At 50.8% G+C, this 22,364-nt stretch overlaps 1 protein-coding gene across 2 annotated transcripts; it reads left to right on the forward strand.

Moving 5' to 3' along the window:
* The first annotated feature begins 535 nt into the window (after window positions 1–535).
* On the forward strand, window positions 536–16,272 carry NCF4 (neutrophil cytosolic factor 4). 2 transcript variants are annotated; one of them, XM_087813984.1, is made up of 11 exons: window positions 536–567; window positions 5,922–6,006; window positions 6,367–6,520; window positions 7,838–7,908; window positions 8,895–8,897; window positions 10,932–11,059; window positions 11,719–11,776; window positions 12,441–12,539; window positions 14,488–14,618; window positions 14,888–14,953; window positions 16,077–16,272. In XM_087813984.1, the coding sequence occupies exons 1-11, from the start codon at window positions 536–538 to the stop codon at window positions 16,270–16,272; spliced, it is 1,023 nt and encodes a 340-aa protein (XP_087670110.1). The 2 variants fall into 2 exon arrangements, with proteins under 2 accessions (XP_087670110.1, XP_016078897.2); XM_016223411.2 differs by lacking the exon at window positions 8,895–8,897.
* Window positions 16,273–22,364: the final 6,092 nt, after the last annotated feature.

Here is a 22,364-nt window from a genome sequence, read left to right on the forward strand (position 1 = left end):
GGGCTGCAGGGATGGCAGGCATGGTAGAGGCCAGCACTCCAGGCCTAGAGAAGCCCCTGGGCACAGGCTCAGCAGTGGGGGGGCATGGTTTTGGGTTTGATGAGCAGGAGAATGAGGAGTGACTCCCCAAGGTCACAGGGCCCCTTGGTGGCCAAGCCAGCACTGAGACTGCCTCTCATGAAGTGGGGTTCTCTGATGCCCACCTGAGGCCGGCACCAAGAACTGGCATTGAGAAAGTCCCCAAAGCCCCAAATCAGGCAAACCTGGCATCTGAGGCTGTGCATTTCCCCAAATGCCGTGCAGCTGGGACATAGGGAAGAGGAAGTGTGGGCCACTGGCTAGACCCAGAGCGCCTGGAGGAGGGGCCTCTGCTAGAGCTCAGAGAAGCAGGGGTGGGGCCTCCCCAAAATTTCCTGGGGACTCCTGGGACCGCAGCCCAGACGCTGGGTGGCCGGAAGGAAGTGAGAGGCGAACTCAGTCTGGGCCTGGCTGGGTGAGACCCTCCGTCACCCACTCTCCTGGACCACTGACGGCCATGGCCGTGGCCCAGCAGCTGCGGTCTGAGAGGTGAGTGCAGGGGTGCTGCCCTCCCTGGGCCTCCTCACTGTTCCCAGCAGGCCTTGGGGACAGAGGCCAGCCCTCTTGCAGCCCCTTATTAATAGCAAAAGTTGAGAGGCTGGGGTTGAGTCAGAACCCAAATACTCAGAAATGCAGACTCTCAGAACTATTTTAAGGAAACTAGACTGCGGTTCACTCCCTCAGGCACAGATGAAGACTTGAGGCTCAGAGATGGGCAGTGACCTTCCCAGGGTCACATAGGAGTGGGTGGCAGAGTCGGGATGGGAACTCAGGTGATCTGTCTCCCAGGCTGGGCTCACTGCTCCACATTGTGGTCAGTAGTGGCTTTTCATCTTTTGTTCAGACAGAAGACAGAATCTGCCATGTTCTCCCTCTTTAACCAGGGCTTGGCTCAAATGTCACCTCCTCCCTGAAGCCTTCCCTGACAGCCCCCTTGCTGTTCTTTGACCCCTTGCCCTGCTTTCTTTTTCTGTGCGTCCTGATGTTACTGTAATAATATTCTAGACTCATTTATTTGTTGTCCTTGTCACTGGCTCCACCTTTAGAGGCAAGTTTGATGAGGGTATAGTATCTGTCTCTGTCGATCACTGAGGTCTCCCCAGGATGCAGATCAAGGCTGGTATGAACTCCGTGCTCAGTAAATGCTGCTGAGTGAATGAATGAGTGGATCTTTGAGTTGGAAAGTGTCCTTAAATCCTTCTGGTCCAATCCTGTCGTTGTGTAGATGAGAAAACTGAGGCCCAAGGAGGACAGAGAACTTACTCAGGGCACAGGGAGTGAGCGGCAAGGCCTGGGCTTGGGGCACAGCCTGGCCAGGGCTTAGGTTCATCTGTAGCAGCATTTTCTGAATGTTTCCTCAATAGCCAGGCCTGTACTCCGGACTGGGGGCACCTGAGGACCCAGGGCTTGGCTCTTGCTTTCTGGGATTGTAACAGCAGGTGACATAAAAAAAAAAAAAAAAAAAGAGCGCGCTGCCCTGGCAGTGTTTCTCAGTGGTTAGAGCGTCAGCATGCACACTGAAGAGTCCTGGGTTCGATTCTGGGTCAAGGACATGTACCTGGGTTGCAGGTTGTATCCCCGGCCCTGGTCAGGGCACATATGAGAGGCAACCAATTGATGTTTCTCTTTCTCTCTCCCTCTCCCCCTCCTTCCCTCCCTCCCACTTTCTCTAAAACTCAACGGAAAAAATATCCTCCACTGAGGATTTAAAAAAAGAGTGTGCTAATTGTGAGGGGGTGACTCTGAGCGTCTCCGGAGATGGGTCAGGCTGGTGTGGGCTGAAGTGGGCGGCAAAGGGCCTGTGGTGCAATCAGGCTAGAAATGGAAGCTGGGGTGGGGTTTGCAGGCTTTGGATGGTGGAAGGAAGGCTCGGCTGCGTGTGTGTGTGTGTGTGTGTGTGTGTGTGTGTGTGTGTGTGCTCGGGCGCGTGTGGAGGGAGGGGCAGGAGAAGCCTGTGCTTACAGGACGGATCTGGCAGGGCCTTGGTGAGCCACAGAGGCTGGGGCCGGGGAGCTGGGGTGAGGCCGAACCACCAGATCCCAGCCCCTCGTCCCCACCTGTTCCCACTGGAGACCAGGCCCGACACGCCAACACGCACCCCCAGAAACAGCTGCTCTTCGAGGCTGTGGCACTTCCTATTTCTCGGGGTTTGTGGCCCAGAGGGATGACTCCCAGGGCTGGCCAGGCGACTGTGTGTCCCCCCTCCCACTCCCTGTCCCTTTACAGCTGCCCTCACCGCTCAGAGGAGGATGGCCCCAGAGCCAGGTCCTGGGTCATCGGCCTCCTTGCCCCCTGGAGGCCACTTATTTGAAAGCGGGCCCCAGGTTCTGCTTGGGGCCAAAGCAGAGGACCAAGGGGCGGGCGGCACAGTCCCCACAGCAGGACTTTCTAAGACCAGAGCTGTCTGGAGAAGGAAAGGACAAAGCGAGGTAGTGAGTTTAGTTCCAACAAACATGTTTTGAGCACCTACTACGTACAGGAACCACAAAACTTGAACTAGCTGCTGCCCAAGGGTCTTTCAACCTTCAGTCTCACCTGTCCATGCTCCCGAGTGTACTTTGCATGAACAGTGTGTACATAAGCCCCAAGCATCCTGCCCCCAGGCGGCCGAGTTGACTTCAGCTCTGAGGGGTCCTGCTGAGGTCTCCATGGGGACAGTTATTTTAGGGGGACATCAGTGGAGTTGCTGCACCCCTGCTCCCCCGATGCAGCCCCTTCCTGGCTCTCTCAGGAGGGCCCGGACCCTTTCCACACGGCCCACTGGAAGCCTTGCTCAAACACAGACACAGGCAGTGGCCCGGTGAGCACCTCCTGAGCGCCCAGTGCGGTCTGGGCGCTGGGGATGCAGGGAGGGCAAGGTCCCTGCTCCTGCGGAGCTTCCCGGGCTGTGCTTGTTCCAGTGGGGCCTCCTGACCCTCCTGGGATGTACCTGCATCTATGGTCCCCATGTCCTAGAGGGGAGGAGCCAGAGCACAGAGAGGAGCCTTCCCAAGGCCCCTGCTGGCACCTGCAGAGCAGGGATCCGGGTCTCCCTCTAACACCGGGGCCCTCCTGCTCTGTCCCACTCAGGCCGGCTGATGCCCTTTACAGCTGCCCTCGCCCCTCAGAGGAGGATGGCCCCAGAGCCAGGTCCTGGGTCATTGGCCTCCTTGCCCCCTGGAGCGCTTTCTTCACTCCCCCCACCCCAGGGCAAGGCACAGGGCGCTTGATGCGTGGACCCCGCCGGCCTCACCGGCCTCCTGTCTCATCGCTTTCTCCCTCCAGTTCTGTGCTCAGATGCACTCAGACGACCCTCTTCCCCACGGCAGATCCTTGGACTTGCCCCCCTTGCAGGGCCTTTGGCTCTCAATGTTTCCCTTGCCTGTCATCCTGTGGCCAGCTCCTCATTTCTTTTCCTTCTGGTTAAGGAGGCTTCTGGGAGGAAGAAGAAGCTCTCCTGACCACCCTCAGTCTGAGCGAGCCTGGCCCTCACCCGTGCACAGCGCCCCTGCTTTTCTCTCTGAGGGACAGATGGACGTGACCTCCCCCCAGAAGTGTCTGCTCTCAAGCTCTCATGCCCACTGCACACTGACTCTGAGGGACGGGGCAAATGGCCAGGCTCCTGCTGCAGCTCAAAACGCCGGTGCTTTTCCTTTATAGCACCTATGCCCATCGCAAATCTGTCACTATTTGTTAGTGACCAGCTCCTCCACGCAGCCGTGAGACCAGGTGGCAGAGGCCGTGTCCTAACGTGCTCGGAACCGTCTGAGGTGCTGCGGGCACTTACAGGGGTTGGCTGTTGCTACTCAGAGGGGCACCTGAGGCTGGGAAGGGCTGGGATTCATGTAAGTTCCTGCTTCAAACCAGGGACTGCACAGCCTCTAGACTTACTTGGGCAAGCCTGTTAACCTGTCTGTGCCTCAATTTCCTTGTCTGTAACAAGGGGACACCGTCTTAGAAGAGTGCCTGGTGCAAAGTGGGCGCTCAGGAAAGAGTTGGCCAAGGTTACTATTACCCAGCCTGTCGGGTTCCCCGCTCAAGGCTCTTTTTACCCCCCTGGTTCCTTCCTGCCCTACTCTCATCACATTGCAGATGAAATACCCATGAAATGCGGAGCCTCAGGGGAGAAGGTGAAGGAGGAAGCTTCTCCATGGGTGTCACCATAGGGGCATGTGTAGAAAGTGAGTGGGGAGGTTGCCTGTGGCCACCAAGGTACTATGGGAGTGGTGGGGATTTCCTCTGCCTGCCCACTGCCACCCTGAGTCACCTCCGGATGGCAGCCTTGTATGTCTGTGTCCCAAGGTAGCCTGGGATCCCAAGCAGCCCAGGTCACGTGGGAACCAGCGGGGGCTGGGCCTGGGTGTGTAGACTTTGACACCGTTTTCTCCTGAAGTCTTGGCAAGCTCTGAGGCTTCAGATGAGGGGGCCCCTGCCCCCCAGCTCCCTCCCTGTTTCCTAATTGCTGCAATATAGAGTCGTAATTGCTTCCAGTTTCTTCATCTGTCCACAAGTGGCTGGACTTCGCGACTTCTTCCGCTTCATTGGCTGTCTGTCTTCTCTCCCTCCACCTGTCACTCCAGGCCCTTCCTCTGCTCACTGCTCTTCTCTGGGGTCTTAGCCACAGCCTCAGCCACATGGTTCTTACCCCTCCCACTGCAGCTGAGATGTTCCGACCCAGCTCCAGAACCACACACCAGCTCTTGCTGGGCCTTGACCTGGGTGCCCAAGAGACCTCTCAAATTGGCCTGAAACTGAGTCCATCAACTCTGCTCCCCTCCCACTATCCTGGTCAGAATACAGATGACACGTGGGTGTCACTCTGGACGCTATTTCTTTTACCTCCACATCGAAACAGTCGCCAAACCCTGGCGGTCGTAACTCAGGAACGTGTCCATTGGAAATGCATAAGCCTGCAGAGAACAGAGGAACTATAATAGCTTAAACAAACGGGTTTGTTTTTTTCACATAACAAGAAGCTCAGAGGTTCATATCTGGTTCCACAGCTCAGTGACTTCAGGACCAGCATCCCAGAGACTCCCTTGGTCTTCTACATGTTTTTGCCTCAGGAATGCAATGTAGCTGCTACAGGTCCAGATGTCACGGTTGCCTTCAAGAGAGGCAGAAAGGAGAAAGGGAAGAAACCATGCTGGCTTGTCCATCTCTCTGGATCAGGAAAGCAAACTCTCCAATAGGCCCCCTGCTGTAGATTCCCTCTTAGGTCCCGTTGGCCAAAACCGGCCACGTGGCTACTCCTAGCTGCAAAAGAGGCTGGAAGGCAGGCATGGGACTTTTATGTTTGGCTCAACCCAAGCATGATCTGTCACCTTGGAGCTAGGCACACGGCCACCCTGAACAAAACTGGAGCTGATTAGCAGGAAGGAACAGGGAACACAACAAATGAAAAGGTGTCTGTCTGTCATCTCTCAGTTGGAGCATTTCAAAGCCTCCCAGTGGTGTTCTGTCCCTTCAAGTCTCTGCCCTCCTTTCTTCTCTATGCAGGTGCCTCAGTTGGCCTCCTGAAGCCGGATCAGATTGTGTTTTCACTCTCTTCCGAAGCCTTGCATGGCTTCCTATTGCCCGTAGAGCTTCCTTAGCTCAGCACCAGAGACCCTCCTCTGCCTGGCCAGTCTCTGGTCCTGGATGGATCATGCAGCCGCAAAGTGATTTGCTAGCTTGTAACACGGCTGTTGGTACATGTCCCTCACCCTGGAGGCCTGGTCTGCGTGTTGGCCTGGCGCCCCGGGGAAGGGGCGCTGAACGAGCAGTGCCGAGCGCACCCTGGATTTGCTTTGCACACTGCCTCACACCCAGTGGGCCCACCGGACGGCTCAGGGCGGTGACCAGGGCTTCTTTTCCTCCCTCAGCGACTTTGAACAGCTTCCTGATGATGTCGCAATCTCAGCCAACATCGCGGACATCGAGGAGAAGAGGGGCTTCACCAGCCACTTTGTAAGAGAGACCCCTGGACCTTCACCTCTGACCTCTGAACCTTTACCTCTCCCATCTCTTAACTTCTACCCAGTGGTTCTCGGCAGGGCGATTCTGCCCTCCAGGGGACATCTGGCAGTAAATACCTTCAGGCATTTTTTATTATTACCACGTGGGGTGGGGATGCTGCTGGCACCCAGTGGGTGGGGGCCGGGGATGCTGCCTAACATGCTACAGCGAACAGGACGCCCCACGGCAAAGGATTATTTGGCACCAAATGTCCCTCGGAGGTCAAGAAGCCCCACTGTAACCCTCGGACATCGAACCTCTCCCTCTTCTGCCCTTGGCCTCCGAGCTCCTACCCCCTGGCCCCTGTCCTAGGTGTTCGTCATTGAGGTGAAGACGAAAGGGGGATCCAAGTACCTCATCTACCGCCGCTACCGCCAGTTCTACGCCTTGCAGAGCAAGCTGGAGGAGCGGTACGGGCCGGAGGGCAGGACCGGCCCCTTCCCCTGCAGCCTGCCGGCCCTCCCAGGTAGCGCTGGGCCGTCCAGCCGCAGGCACAGCCGGGCCCCCGGCCCAGGACGCAACCGCGTCCCTTGGCTCCCCTTCCAGCTTGGCTGACGCTGTCCAGTCGTCCCGTTTTAGACTAAGTGACAGCGTACATTGAGCCCATGCCCCCCTCCTTGCGGTCACGGGCTGCCCTCTAACTCCTAGCCTCCCGGTCCTTGACTTCCTAAACTCCCGTGGCCCTCACGGCTTCCGCCACCCGCCAGTGGCCGTGGCCATGGTGTGGAGCACACGAGTCAGGCGTGCGTGTCCCCCTAGTCAAACACACCAGCTCCTCTTCTAGCCCTCCTGCTGGCCCCTCCACGAGAACTGCCCTCTACCTGCGCAGTCCTGGCCCCTCCCGGTGCCCATGGCTCCTCTCCTTCCCTGCTCTGCTGAGAGGCTGTCCCCTCACCCCTTGCCTCCTGGCCTTCCTCCCAACTCGAGCCTAACTTGCACCTTGGACAAGCCCAAACCTCCGACTTCTCAGCTCCTGCCTGCTTGAGCCCTGCGAGAGAAATGCTGTGACCTGTTGGCTGGGACGTCGGTGGGCGCAGACAGCTCTCAGGCCTCGTCTTTATTGTCATGGCTCCTCTTCCAGGAAGCCCTCTCCAAGCTTCTGTGGCACCCGTGTCTTCCAGTTCCCTTTCTACCTCACCGGCTGCTCCCCCAGTGTCTCCCTAGAGGTCCACGGCTCCCTTCTGGGGTGGTGGGGGTATCTCTGGGTACGTAGTCCTCCCAGGCCCAGCCTGAGGCTCCTGGAGAGGACCTTTGTCTCCAGTCAGCCAGCGTCAGTGTCCCTCTCCCCGCAAACACTCGGTCTTGCTTTATCAGAGTGATTCACTCACCCACTCACCAAATATCTGTTGATTTGGGCGATATTCTAGACCTGTGGTTCTTAATCGTGGTGGCATATTGGAAGCCACTTGTTTAAAATATCCTGATGCCCAGGCCCCACCCCCAGGGGTCCTGACTCAATTGCTCTGGGGTGAGTCCAGTGCAGTGAGATTGCTGAGGCCCACTCTCCTGGGTGATGGGGCACAGCCTGAGCAAAGCAAAGGTCCTGTTCTTCTGGAGCTAAGAGCTGCGTGTGTGTGTGTGTGTGTGGTGGGGGCAGTTAGGCACCACAGAAACAATTACAACAAGAAAAACATCAGCTGGCGATACTGCAGCTCAGAGAGGGCAAGTTGGATGGGGATGGTGCAGAGCAGCCACCTCAGCACCTGCGGAAAGATGAGGGGCAGGAGCCCAGAGGCCATGTTCTTGGGTGGGGGTCCCAGGACAGCTCTTTGCCTCTCCTCAGCCAAGGTCTACATGGGTGTGAAACAGGAGATCGCGGAGATGCGCATACCGGCCCTCAACGCTTACATGAAGGTAACGGCGGGGCCGTGCCACCCTGGCACCTGGGAGGGCACGGGGTGTAGCCCAGGTACCATGTCTGAGCATGGCTCTGGGAACTGGGGCCGGTTCTCTGGCCTGGATTGTCTACGCCTTCCATCCTTAAAGGCCGGGCCTGCAGGGTGCCAGGGGCGGGTTGTCGTAGGCTCAGTGGAGAAGGTATGAGCAGCCACACTTTGAAAGGACAAATACAGTGTTTGTGCCGGGAGTTCTGATACAGAGGTGAATGGGGCCCAGGGCCTGCCTCCAAGGTGCCCCCTGCCCAGTGGAACATGGTCAGGTGGGTCATAAAATCGCAAAGAGGCTCGGCCTACATAAGGGGGCACGATGGGCCAGGGCCCCAGCTCTCTCACACAGCATGTTTGTGGGAACTGGAGAAAGACCCCTTGCCAGGGCACAGGCTGGATATTAGTTGCATTCTCGGGCCTTGAATGGGTGCCCTTGTTTATCCCCCAACCTGTATTTTGTCTGTATCCCTAGGAGATGGGGAAGACAGAGGAAGGAGCAATTTAAAGGCAGAGACCAGGCTGTCCAGGAAAAGCCTTTCATCAAACAGAGCTAGACAAGAAAGGGACAATGTTCCTCATGTGGTAGTGAGCACGCTGCCACTAGAGGCATACAAGCCATGCTTAATGGCAACGTCAGGAACCTAGAGAAGGAAGCCCTCCTCATAGCCCAGAGGCATGCTCTTCTACTCTCATGGCTGAAGCACCGAGCTGGGAGTCGCTTTAGTCTTTGCTCCAGCGTTGCCTGTCTCGGTGATGTGGGGCGAGCTGCCCATCCTCCTTGGGCTATGGCTTCCCTCTTATGAAGTGCGGCAGTGCCTCCCATTCTCTGGTCTCATAGGAGTGGCACTGAGATCCATTGAGAAAAGAATGTGAAAGTGCTTTGGAAACTGTGAGCCTGCTTCCTGAAATGAGAGCTAATGACTCCTAGTTCTGTGAAGGGGTGGGAGGAGGGAGCAGGTGGCCCGGCTGCCCACTTTTGGGCAGCAGGAATCTCCCCTCTAGGGGCCTCTGAGACAGCTGCTCCCTCAGGGCGGCTGAAAGCTCCACCCTCCTCTCAAAGAGCTGGAGAGTGTGCTCTGGAGGGAAGGAGAAGAGGCTTCACCCCACACTGATCTTAGCAACTGGCAGCCTGGAGGACCCCATCTCTGCCTAGCTGTGTCCAGTTTGATTCCTCGAAGCCCAGAGGTCAATCAGTGCAGGAATCTCTGCTATTGGTCACCCCATCCTGTGCTTGCACACTTACAGAGATGGGAAGCTCACTACCCCTCTCCCTGACCCAGGCTGCTGGTCCCATTGTTGGATAGTTATTAGAAAAGCCTGATTCCCTCCGGTCTCACCTCTGTCCTAATGGAGAACATGGGTCATGTGATAATGACAATGGCCTGGAACTATGTGGAGCACTTTGACTAACAACAGGGAGGCTCTTGATATGCATTAGCCAGAAAAGTGAATGGGCTTATTTAGTTCCCTCAGTAACTTGTGAGTTAGATACCATTATCCCAGCACCTTGCTGACCGGTCACGAGTACACTCGTGTTTCCATGTCCAAACGTTGCTGAGATGACTCGTGTCTGCACTTACATAGTTTAAGTCATCTTAAGGTCTGAAAGCAATGTCGAGTTTTATAAGAGCAGAGAAGTAGCCAGGTGCACGGGCAAGTTCTGGCTCGAAATAGTGGGTCAGCAAGGTGTTAAAATGAGGACAGGAGGCACAGAGAGGCGGAGTCGCTCACCCAGGGTCACAGAGCAGTTAGGTAGGAGGGATGGGATTTGAACTCACATCCCTGAGACTCTAGGGTTGTGCCCTTACCCACTGTGCTATGTAGTAATAAAAATAACAGCAACAATGGTGACACCTCACTTGGACGGGTCACTTGGTAGACGCCCAGTGCGGTTCTAAGCGTTGGGCACATACTCATTTATTTAATCCTTACACCATCCCACAAGGGAGATACTGCTCTCATCCCAGTTTATTAGTGAACACATGGAGGCCCGGGGTCACCTCGCTGGTGAGTGGCAGGGCTGGGATTTGATCCCGGGCGCAGCCTGGCTCGGTGTCTGTGCATTCTGACACTGCCTCCCAGCCCTCGCCTACAATAGCTATGTCTTTCTCAGGCTCTGTGTTCCCAGCTCCTCTGGGGTGGTGTTCCAGGCCCCTCCTGTCCTGCTGCCTCCTTGGGATTCTCTGAGGATGCCTGGATTCTGGGTGCCTGTGGGGCTTCAGCTCCCAGAGCTAACCACAGTGCTCCTGGGGGCCTGTGTGCTGTGTGACTGAGGGTAGGGATCTGCGCAGTGTGCATCTTGGAGGTGACCCTGCCAGGCCTGGGTCCTCATGCCTCAAGGTCTTTGCCTCACATCAAATGAGAGTCCTGACCCCACCATTTCCTAGCTCTGCCAACTGGGCCAGGCACTTTCCCTCTCTTAGCCTCAGTTTCCCCAATTGTGATATGCGATGAAGTACAAGAAGTGTTTTTTTAGGTCATCTCACCAACTGTTGTTAATTTGGGTTTTTTGGGGGATTCCTCCTGCATATCATCTCATTTTGATCTAAGGGATGGTCTTCAGCGGCAGATGGCCCTGGGTGCCCCAGCTTTGTCACTTGCTAAACTGTGTGGCCTCAGGCAGGCCCCTTCGCCTTTCTGATCCTATGGCCCAGGTCCCTGTGAAATGGCGTGAGGTCACATGGCACAGCCCTCAGTGCCTGGTCAGCACCCTGTCCTGCTCCCTGGCACCCTCTGCTGTCCTGTCTGGAGGCCTTTGGTCTTTTCTAAATGAACTCTTCTCCAGCCATTTGGCCCCCCCTTGACCTTGAGCCTGGGAGCAAAGCTTGGGAAGTGTTCCTTTAGCCACTGAAATCGCTGAAATGTATCTCGTTTCTGTTGCCAGGCAGAGGAGAGGGGGGTCCTGGGTGGGGCTGAGGGACGGAGCAGCTGAGCTGCGATGCCCAGGCCGTCCTGACGCCCCCACCCTGCCCTGTGCTCTCCCCAACGCAGGCCCTCCTGAGCCTGCCCATCTGGGTGCTGATGGACGAAGACGTCCGCATCTTCTTCTACCAGTCGACCTACGACACGGAGCAGGTGCCGCAGGCGCTCCGCAGGCTGCGCCCCCGCACCAGGAAGGTGTAAGTGGGGTCCCTGCGCTCCCAGGGCCGCTTCCTCCCGGCCTATCCCGCAGGAAGTAATCATTGAAAACCTGAGCCCCTGAAACAGCGGGGGTGCGGGGGTGGGAGTCCAAAGGTGAGGCTGCAGCTGCTCAGGATTGGGGGGGGGGGCAGCGCTCCTGAGCCCCACCCCTCCCCCTCCCCTCCCTCTCCCCCTCCCCCTCCCCCCTCCATCCAGTGTCTCTGAGCGGCTCAGCCTGAGGCCCCCTCCCTGGTGCACCCAGCGGGGCACAGGCCGGATTCCAGCCCTGGGCCCTGGAGCAGGACGTGTCCCCTCTTCAGCCTGTGTCCAGTTGAAACAGGATAATACCGTGACTTCAGGGGTTGGGTGCGGGAGTAAAAGAAAGAACAAATGTGGGAGGTCTGGCAAGTTAGGCACTAAGTGGCAGCGTCCCATCCCCTCGTTTCTCAGCCCCTGCTTCCTGGTCCAAAAAGGGGGTACAATCTCTCCTCTAGAGGCAGAGAACAAGGCGGGGGGGGGGGGTGCTGAGCCACAGGAGCAATTGTACCTGCATTTTTAACATCATCTCTCTCCCGCGGTTCCCACGTCTGGCACAGAAGCGGGGAGCTGGGCCCTGGGAGAACCAGAAGGCCTGACAGCCCCTCTTCTCTCTCCACAGCAAGAGTGAGTCCCCACAAGGTGCTGGCTTAGATCGCTTGGCAGCTCCGAGAGCAGAGGTACCCTGGGGCCTGCCCCTCCCGTCTCACCTCTGGGCAGCTGACCCTCAGCCACAAAGCCCCTCTTGCAGGGCATTGGCTTGTGTCTAGTGGGGCTGGGGCTGCCAGGAGGAAGGGCCACAGCCTCATTCTTGGACATCGAAGACCTCAGCTAAGCTGTGAAGAGGCCACATGAGGAGCACACAGAGGCAGAAGAGAATGTATCCCTCTATCACTCATTCAGCAAGCTTTCCCCGGGCCCCTCTGGGCCAGTCCTGTTGACTCAGAGATGACTCAGGCAAGGCCTTGTCCTCAAGGGGCTCACGAGTCCCTGAGGACACACATTAAAACCTGCATCTCAGAGCCAGTGTGGTCAGTGCCTGGGGCGTATGGGGGTGCTGGAGCCCACACAGGCCTGGGGGCAGGGAAGGCCCTGGATCCAGGGAGATTGGCTCCTTCCCTCCCATGGAAGAAGCACCAGTGGAAGGAGCACCCACTGCGGAGTCAGGGAGACCTGGGTTCTAGGCCTGCTCCTCTGATAACTAGTGGAGTGGCCTCAAACAAGTGACTCATTCTCCCTGAGCCTTAGTCTCCTCACCTGTTAAATGGGGCACCAAAGTAAGCACTTTAGTAGGGACTCAGTGAATGTTTCCCACCTCCCACCTTACTCCACTCTTCCCCCCAGGCCCTGTTTGACTTCACTGGGAACAGCAAGCTGGAGCTGAATTTCAAAGCCGGAGATGTGATCTTCCTTCTCAGTCGGATCAACAAAGACTGGCTGGAGGTGAGTTTGGATGTGAAGGTGGAGGTGAGGATGGAGGTGAGAGTGGAGATGAGGTTGGAGGTGAGGGTGGAGGTGAAGTTAGAAGTGACGATGGAAGTGAGGGTGGAGATGAGGTTAGAAGTGATGATGGAAGTGATGATGGAGGTGAGGGTGGAGGTGAGGGTAGAGGTGAGGGTGGAGGTGAGGTTAGAAGTGACAATGGAAGTGATAATGGAGGTGAGGATGGAGGTGGGGTTGGAGGTGAGGGTGGAGGTGAGTGTGGAGGTGAGATCACTTTGGGTCTGGTGAGGGGATCAGAGAATGAGGAGGGGTCAAGGAAGACCCCAGGGAAGAGGTGCAGTCTGAGGATAGGTCTGGGGGTCTGGGCAGGTGGGTGGGAGAACCTGAGGGAATATAGCCACTGGGGGACAGGTGATTGTGGAGCCTACACTCACCTTTAGTTCTCTCTGACCCCAAGAAACTGTTGCTTTGGGCCAGTCAGTTGATCCACTGAGCTTAATTTCTCGGTCTGTCACTGGGTTTCTCAGAGGCAGCACTGTGGACACTGAGGCCAGAGAGTTCTTTGTTACAGGGCTGCCCTGTGCGCTGTAGGATCTTTAGCAACATCCTTGGGTTCCACCCACTAGATGCGAGTCACACCCCTCCAGTTGCAACAATCAAATAGGTCTCCAGACACAGGGCCCTGGGAGGCAAAGGCGCCCCGCTGAGAAGCACTGGTCTTGACCCGGGATGGCGTTGCTGACAGGCCCGAGGGAGGAAAGGCGGCGAGGAAGGGAGGGCTCGAGCTCTGGAGCCGGCCTGTCTGCTGTCACGTCCTTGCTCTGTTTTTAAGCAGCTTCGTGACCTTGGGAAACTTGCTCAACCCCATGGTTTCCTTTTCTGTAATTGAAGCAATGCTGACAGTTTCTTCACAGGGTTCCTGGAAATGTTAAACGAGATGTAGCTGTTCAGGGCTTGGGTGTGTGGCCTCTAGCTGGTGCCGAGAGACTTAAATGAGACGCTGGAACCACGGCCTGTCTTGGTCATAGCTTTGTCCTGGCTCGCAGCGAATGTGCCCCATACAAGGGCCCATGATGACTCGGTGAATGAAGATGGGAGGTCGCTGGGTGCGAGACACAGGCCCAGTACCAGCCTTTTGTATTAGGTCCAGTTGTTCTTAAATAAGATTTCTTTCTCTCAGGGCTCCTGGGTGGTGGCATCTCAGGAGGTTGTGGGATGGGTCCCAAGGGGAGCACTGAGGGCAGGGGAGGGCCCCGGGCATGCAGGGCTGGAGGGCAGCAGGAACCATCAGCCTTGCCGAGCTGGCTGTCTTGATTTTCTCCCAGTCCTGGAACTCTGGGTTAGATGCTCATCAGCTCTGACAGCTGCCTCGGGGATATGGCTGGGCCATGTTCCAGAAACAGGAAATGCGTGTCATCTTCCTATTTTCTGGAGAGTTCTTTGTGGCTCACTTCAGGTTGAGGGGAGAATCGGGGAGAAGTGAGGAGATCACTTTGAGCTTCAGTTTATAGGTCTGTAAAATGGGACATAAACAGTATGTCTTGCATAGGGTGTGAAGGTTAAGAGAACATGTGTAAAGCACAGGCCGTGGCCGGGTCCGGCCCCGAAGCTTAGGCGAGAGACGTGGGCTGGAGGGGGAGATTCCCGGCTATTCAGTCTAAAGCAGGTGTTTGGTGGTATCTGTGGAATGAATGGGGGAGGGAAAGAGGAAGGGAGGGAGGGAATGAAAGAGGGGAGCAGACTCTCAGATAAATTCAGATCTTGACCTATTCTAAAATGAAACTCTTCTTGGGTGCGGCTTGGTGACCTTGGCCACTTCTCCTCCTCTTACATAAGGGAACCCAAACTTTGCCTGCCTTTCTTGGTCATGTTAAAGGAACTGGGAAACCCCAAGATGTGGCCCTGCCTTTCTTGGCACTGACAAGGCAGTTCTTTATTTCCTCTTCAGGGCACTGTCCGGGGAGCCACAGGCATCTTCCCACTGTCCTTCGTGAAGATCCTAAAGGACTTCCCGGAGGAAGATGACCCCACCAACTGGCTACGCTGCTATTACTATGAGGACACCATCAGCACCATCAAGTTTGTGGCCTGTGGGAGGGCCCTGTCTACCCTCCTTGCCCATCCCCACTCCCACATCCGTATCATATTCTAGACCATGAGGCCCAAATCAGATCCTATGTTGTCCCCCCAACCCCAACCCCCATGCTCTTAAAGCCTGCAGTGCCCCACTGTCCTCCAGATAAGCCATAAAGCCATAACAAGATGTCAAGATCCATCGCGGTCTGCCAGCCTCACTCTCCTGTCCCCGTCGGGCCTAAGGCCTCTCACTGACGCCGTTCTCCTCTTAGGGACATCGCAGTGGAGGAAGACCTCAGTAGCACTCCACTGTTAAGGGACCTGCTGGAGCTCATGAGGTGAGAGGCTGGGTGGAGGGGTGGGGCACAAACCCCGGAGGAGAGATCAGAAGGGGAAATACAATGCGTTAGGTGCTCTCTGCATCTCCTTTGCCTTTGTTTTGTCCGCAGCCAGCCCTGCTGGGTGGGTATCAGCTCCCTTGTTAGAGATGAGTGGGGGGCTGCAGAAAGGTCAAGGGCCTTGGATGACGTCACACAGTTTGTGAGTGTGGATTGGCAGCTAGAGCTAAAGTCTCTTTAGGTAAAAGCCTTGAATTTGGATACTTCATCACCAGGGAACTACCACCTCCCAAGATCCAGATTAGTTAGGGACAGTTACTTTACAGAATGGAAATAGCATCTGACTATAACAGTAATACCTATTCATTATTTTTAAAATATCAGAAATCACAGAGAGGTATAAACAAGTGAAATCACCTCATGTTTCCACTCCTCTCATTATCTGAGGCACACTCAGATTTCCTCGGCGCACACCCCACCCCGGCATAAATCGTCCTTTAATTGGCTACCCAGTAGCATTCTCTGGATGCACCTCAATGAATGTGGCATCCCCTTGCCTTGGCCTTTTAAGTTCTCCTTCACTTTTTTACTACCACAAATAATGTTGTGATCACATATTTGGCGACTTGCCCAAATGATTTTCTAGAAGTAGAATTTTGGGATCAGGGTATTTGCAAGTCAGTTAGGCTTTTGATCCATTTTGTCAAATTACCCATAGAAAGGTCAGATCACTTTTTACTTGGACCAGCCAGTAAGAGTGCCCACCTGCCGGTACCCTCATCAGACAGGCCCAGTCCCCTCCAGAGCTTCACACAGGTGTCTCTCGGGGCTGTATTCTGCTCTACTCTGCACCTGGCAAACCGCTCCTCTTCCCCACGACAGTTCTTAGGTCTTCAACACATTTATACACAAGACATTTCAGGCTGTGCCACTAATTTAATGTGAAAGTCCCTTCCCCTGTGGGTCTCAGGTTCTCCATCTGCACAAGTGATAAGGCCTGTGTCAAGCTCTGACTTCTGATTTTTAGGTCCAGGCCCTAAAACTGCCTTGGCCCTGCTCTCTGCCCCCATGCTTAAGCCTAAGGCTGCTGGACCTTACACTCACCCTGATCTTTCCCACCCAGGCGGGAGTTCCAGAAGGAGGACATCGCCCTAAATTACAGAGATGCTGATGGGGACCTGGTTCGGCTGATCTCGGATGAAGATGTGAGGCTCATGGTGAGGCAGGCCCAGCCTCTGCCTTCCCAGAAGCGCCTCTTCCCCTGGAAGCTACACATCACCCAGAAGGACGACTACAAGGTCTACAACACAGTCCCCTGAGCTGATGGTGTCCCTGGGGCAGTGAGGGGACACTGGAAAAACTTCCATTTGAGAAAAATTAAACAGACCTTGCCACGTCTGTTCACACAAATTCAGTTGTTTTGGTGTCTAACATGTTACCTGGCCAGATTCATAGATGGCTCCAGCTGCTGCAAAACAACTAGACCCCAGACAGGACACACTCTTCAAAGAATTATGAGCCTTACAAGAAGTAGTGGGCTTCTCCAATAACCTCCCACTCTACCCTTCTTACCCACGATCAGAGCTGGGGCCAGAATCCATTTGGCCCCATTTTAAGATTGTTCTGGAATGAAGAGGCAATGCTGCTGTTAGAATACTGAGCCCTGGGGAGGCCATGAAGTGGACAGGCTGGACCAGGAGCTCTTGTGCAAAGTCAAGGCCTTGAGGGTGAGGTGATCCCGAGAGAGTGGCATCCCTGGGTCCAAACAGAAGCAGAAAGAGTCTCCCCTGAAGTAAAGTGTCCCCAGTGCAGGATGGCAGGAGTCACTTAGATTAAGATAAAGCAAAAGGTTCATTGTCAAAGATCAACAAATCTCTGTCAGTGATAATAGGTGGTGACAACAAACAATAGCTTTAGAATCTCAGGGACTAGGAACTACGCGACTAAAGCGTTTAAAGAAATAAAGAATAAATTCATAACAATGAACAAGCTAAAGAGAATGACCAGACAAATTTATAAAAGATAGAATATTATACATGTACAAGTATATGTATATGTATATGTATATGTATATGTATATGTATATGTATATGTATATGTATATGTATATGTATATATACTTACACACATATATATGTATAGGTATATGTGCATGTGTGTAAACCTGTTGAAACAGAAAACTCAGCAGATGAGTTAAATGGTATCTTACACACAGGTGAAGAAAAAAACTGGTGAGTTAGAAGATAAAACCAAAGAAATTACCTAAAATATAACACAGAGAGACAAGTAGTTGGAGAGTATGAAAATGAAGAGAGATAAACAACAGAATGAGATTGCTTTTAAAATCAGAATCTCAGAAAGAGAAAATATAGAGAACTAAGAAGAGGCAATATTTAAATAGATGGCAGATACAGTATTTCAACAGGAATAAAAAACTTGGATCTATGGATACAAGAGGGATGCCTGGGTAGGCAGGACCAGTAAAAAGCGGTGCACAACTGGCTACAACATTTTGAAACTACAAAACACCAAAGTCAGAAGATCTTAAAAAACAGAAAAAGTTGAGATCACTACAAAATAACAACTAGAATGGTAAGCAGCTTTCTCAACAGCATCCATGGAAGTCAATATAATTATAGCTTCAAATTTTTGAGCCAAAATAACTTTCAATGAAGAATTATAGCCTGGCTGGGCGTGGCTCAGTGGTTGAGCGTCCACCTAGGATCCAGGCGATCGGGGTTTGATTCCTGGTCAGGGCACACGCCTGGGTTGTGGGCTCGATCAGTGACTCTCTCATCATTGATGTTTCTGTCTCTCTCCCCCTCTCCTTTCCTCTCTCTGAAATCAATAAAGATATATACATATTTTTTAATTACATACTCAGTAAAATCATCTTTCATTAGTGAGCATGAAACGAAGATGTGTACAGATAAAAAGTGAGAATCTGCCACCGAGATACCTGAACTAAAGGTATCTTTAAAACACATTCTTCAATAAGGAATGTGGGTGGTCCTTGAAGAATAGTCTGAGATGCAAAAACAAATGATAAGCCAAGACAATGGTAAGCATTGTGGTAGATTTGTATTGTGTTGACTGAGTCTGCCTGGAATTAGATTTCCAAGAATTTCCTTTCCTGTATGGATCCAGATTAGCATGGGTGATCAGAGACATTTTGTAACAGATTTAGAAGGCAAATGTTAAGCAGCAACCAACTTCTTTTTAGTTCAGGTAAGAGATGCTGTTTCAGCTCATGCACATTGTTACTTGTCTGCTGGTTCACATTCTGAAACTTCAGAACACAAAAGTCAAAGAGAAGATCTTCAGAGCACTCAGATGAAGTTGACATCACCACAAAAGAATAACACTTATATTGGTGAGCAGACTTCTCAGTAAAACCCTTGATGCCAGGTCCCAGCTCCTGTGGATCCTCCTCCTCCTGGGCCAGGTGTGTCTTTAGTTTCATGACAAAGGGCACCAGCTTCTTCTGCAGGTTACCCTTACAGGAGTTTTGGAGATAGTGAGAGACTGACCTGGTTACAATCTGTCTTTATGTTGTGGTTCCAGCTCATACCTGCAGGTTCTAGTTTGTCTTTGCTTCTCTCACTTCATGTGCATCTTCTATTTTTGACTGTCTACCTGGAAGATGGGCCACAAATGCAACAGTATCATGTAAATGTTCAACTGGCTCCCATGATTGAGGAAGACTGAACTCTGAAAACAAATCTCTTATTACATCTTTCCTAGTGATTTTGCTTCTCTGATGGGACCCTGACTGATACACATGCATATAAATTCAAACAAACATTCTCAATATAGAGTAATAATTGTGTCTAATTTGTCAGGTTAAAAAAGAATAGAACTAAAATACTGGGAAATAATAATAATAGTATGGGCATTGGAAGAGGCAGAATTAAAGTATTCTATGGTGTTATGCTATTCATAAGCAGAATAAAAATTGTTATCTAGTAGACTTTGCCAAATTAAATGTCCATGGTAAAATTTCAATAAAAGTCATTAAACGGATAGAAACAGAACATATGCATTTCCTAATATTTAAATCAAAATTGATAAGAAAAAAAGAAATCAATTAAAAAGAGGAAAAGGGAAAGAAAAAGAAGTAGGATTCAAAAGGCTAGTTGGTAAAAATAAGTCCAAATATATCAATAATTTTGATACTGTAAACATATGTGGACTCAATGCACCAATTAAAAGATTGTCATATTAGATTTAAAAAACCAAGTCCATGTAAGTGTCATACACATGAGAGACACATAAACTCTAAAGACATAAAAACATTGAAAATAAAGGCATAGAAAAAGATATTTCTGCCAACTGCTAAGCAAAAGACAACTTGGTGATGTGAGGGAGCCTATGAAACTCACAGTCTATTTTTGTGTAGATTTGGCACCAAAACTCATTTAGAGGCAATTCTTGACCCTGAATTGAAGAGTTGTTCTTACAAGTTACACTTGCCACTGTGGTGCTTTTTGTTGTTGTTGCTTTTGGGGAATAATTTTTGACTTTATGTATAACTGAAGTAAGACAATGTCAACATTGGAGGTAGAAAAGATCTTGCTGATAATGAGGCTGCTGAAAATTGCATCACTGGGTTTGCTATGATATTACCTGATGAAAGCTTTGACATGAACAGTCAACAGTAGAAATAATCCTGCTTTGCAGAATGGCTGATGAGGACCCAGCAATTGGTTCCACCCTGTTGACTGCTCTTGGTGTGCCAAGTGCTGCGGGTACACACAGGATACATTTGAAACTACCTGGGACAAGCCAACATTCACCACCTTTGAAGGGTGTTTGCAATTTCTGTCCCTTGTTATGCAAACAAGACAGCATGTGTAACCAGAGAAATGCTTTCTGACCAATTAATAGCTACTGTATCACTTGTGCAAACTCATTGCAGGCATTCTGGATGGTAAAAGAACCAGTTGTAAGATGTTATCATCATTCCTAGAAAATTGCTATGCACACCCCCTTCCTGAACTTCCTGTTGAAAGCAGAATTTCAGCTTTTTTTCCTCCCCAGTGGGATATGTGTATTACAGCCTATGTACCAAAAATTGTAGAGCAAAGATAAGCACTTATTTCAGACTGTATGCTTGCTACAATCACAGGGTGTAGGATTCCATGACTCCCTGAAAGAGTTCAGCCTTGAGAATGTCATTTACACAGTTGCCAATGTCTGGAATGATGCTGATAAATTAACCTTCTCAAGGGGTTGGCACAGACTCTGTCTACAATGATGTTTGAAAAATGAACCCGTCCATACGGGCTTTGAAGATTTCTTTGTAACTAATGATAAGATGATGATATAAAACTTCATTCTTGCACAAAATGTTTATCAACTAAGCTTAAATAAATTAGAGGAGCTGATATCAGAAAAACGTTGTACTCTGTGATCCCTCTATCACTCATTCTTTGCTTGATGGGGAAATTGCTGAAGTGGTGTGAAGTACAGATAAGAGCTGACTGGTAATCATGATAACAGTGATGATGTGAACACAGATGAAAACATTCTCATTAATAATATGATGACTATTTGTGATCAGTTTATTAATGGCCTTGAACAATTTTCAGTTACTAGTGAGTAGAGGGTAATGGCAATTACCTAATTAGAAATAGACTTCTTAGGTAGAAATCTAAGTTAATGGGGTATACCCCTGGAAGAAATCTATTGCAATGCTGCTGCTTCATTTGAGAACCCTGTTCCTGACCCATAATCAAATGTCCAGTAGGAAAACTGTGGCATCCTCAAATTAGTATAGTTCACAAAAGATACAGGGGAATAAAGAGACTTCCTTAAACTGATGAAGACTGTCTTCAAGACAACCTACAGCAAACATCATTCATAATAGGAAAAGATTAAAATATTAATAGCAGTTCCTTTAAAAAGTAGGAAGGAGGCAAGAATGCCCATTATTGCCCATCTCTTCAACACTGGAGATCCTGACAAGGTCAATGGGGCAGTAGAAAGCAATTAAAGCATAAGGATTGGAAGGCAAAAAAATGTCTGTAATTATTCACATTTGATAAAATTTTCTGCATAGAAGCCCAATAGAATGCACAGGCAAATTATTAGATGTGCTAATAGAGTTTAGCTAGTTAATAGAGTTTAACTATGTGACATTAATACCAGAAGTTGATTGCCTTTCCATATACCAGCAATAAACAATTTGAAAAGAATTTTACACCAATAAAATCTTTAAGGTGCTTGGAATTAAATCTAACTAAAGGTGTGAAAGACCTATATGTATAAAATTATAAAATTCAACTGAAGATTAAAGAAGGCCAAAATAAATGGAAAGGCAGCCCATGATCATGGATAGGAAGCTAAGATATAAAGATGTCAGTTTTCCCCATTGTACCACAGATATCTATGGGTTTGATGCAATTAGAAAAGTGCTCCGATATTTTTTTGGTTTTGTTGGTTTGTTTAGAGTTTCAGAAACTGATTCTAAAATTTATACAGAAGAGCAAAGGGCTTGGAATAACCAACATACTCCCAATTAAGGAGAAAGTGGGAGGCATGCCCTCCAGATAGCAAGATTTGTTATAACACAGTGGAAGTGGGGTAAAAGGGGTCAACATGTGGCTGGCAAGAGAAGATTAGATTTTGGGTGGTGGGTGCACAGTGCAATATGCAGATGATGTATCACAGAATTTCACGCTTGGAACCTATATAATCTTATTAACCAATGTCACCTTCAATAAATTTAATTGAAAGTTATTTAAATGAAAAGACAACACGACTCTCTAAAAGACAAAAAAATATAAAGCAATGGAAGTGAAAACAGTGTGTTATTGGCACAAAGACTGACAACTTTGCAATAGAGCAGAAGAGAAAACCCAGAAATACCATGCATATTTTATATTCGTGGTATTTGACATACGCTAGAGGTAGTTTTGCAGGTCAGTGGGAAAAAAGAAGAATAAAATTAAAGAATGGTGCTCAGGCAAACTGCTCAGCTGCAGGGGACAGAAAACAAATGAGGACTGGCCCCTGATTCAAACCATTTCAAAAGGCAGGCTTAGATGTCTTAAGTTGGAAGAAGAAAAGCAATACTTTGAGAAGATATTTAGGCTACTATCTACCTAATCCTGGGATAGGGAAGGATTCCTTAAACAAAAGAAAATCAACAAATATGAATAAATGTGACTACATTAAACTTAGGAAGTTCTGTTCATGCAAAGATGCAAGGGAAAGATAAGCCAAGAACTAGAAGATATTTGCAAGACATATAACTGACAGAAGACTAGTATCCAGAATATACAAAGAATTCCCACATATCAATAAGAAAAGCAGGCAATTATATTAAAAACGAGCAAAAGACATGAGTAAGTAAAAGACATTTCATTGAAGAGGGGGGAAAAATCAGTGGCCAATAAATACATGAAAA

The sequence above is a fragment of the Miniopterus natalensis genome, chromosome 2 (assembly GCF_054644295.1).
Source record: "Miniopterus natalensis isolate mMinNat1 chromosome 2, mMinNat1.hap1, whole genome shotgun sequence".
Lineage (NCBI taxonomy): Eukaryota > Metazoa > Chordata > Mammalia > Chiroptera > Miniopteridae > Miniopterus > Miniopterus natalensis.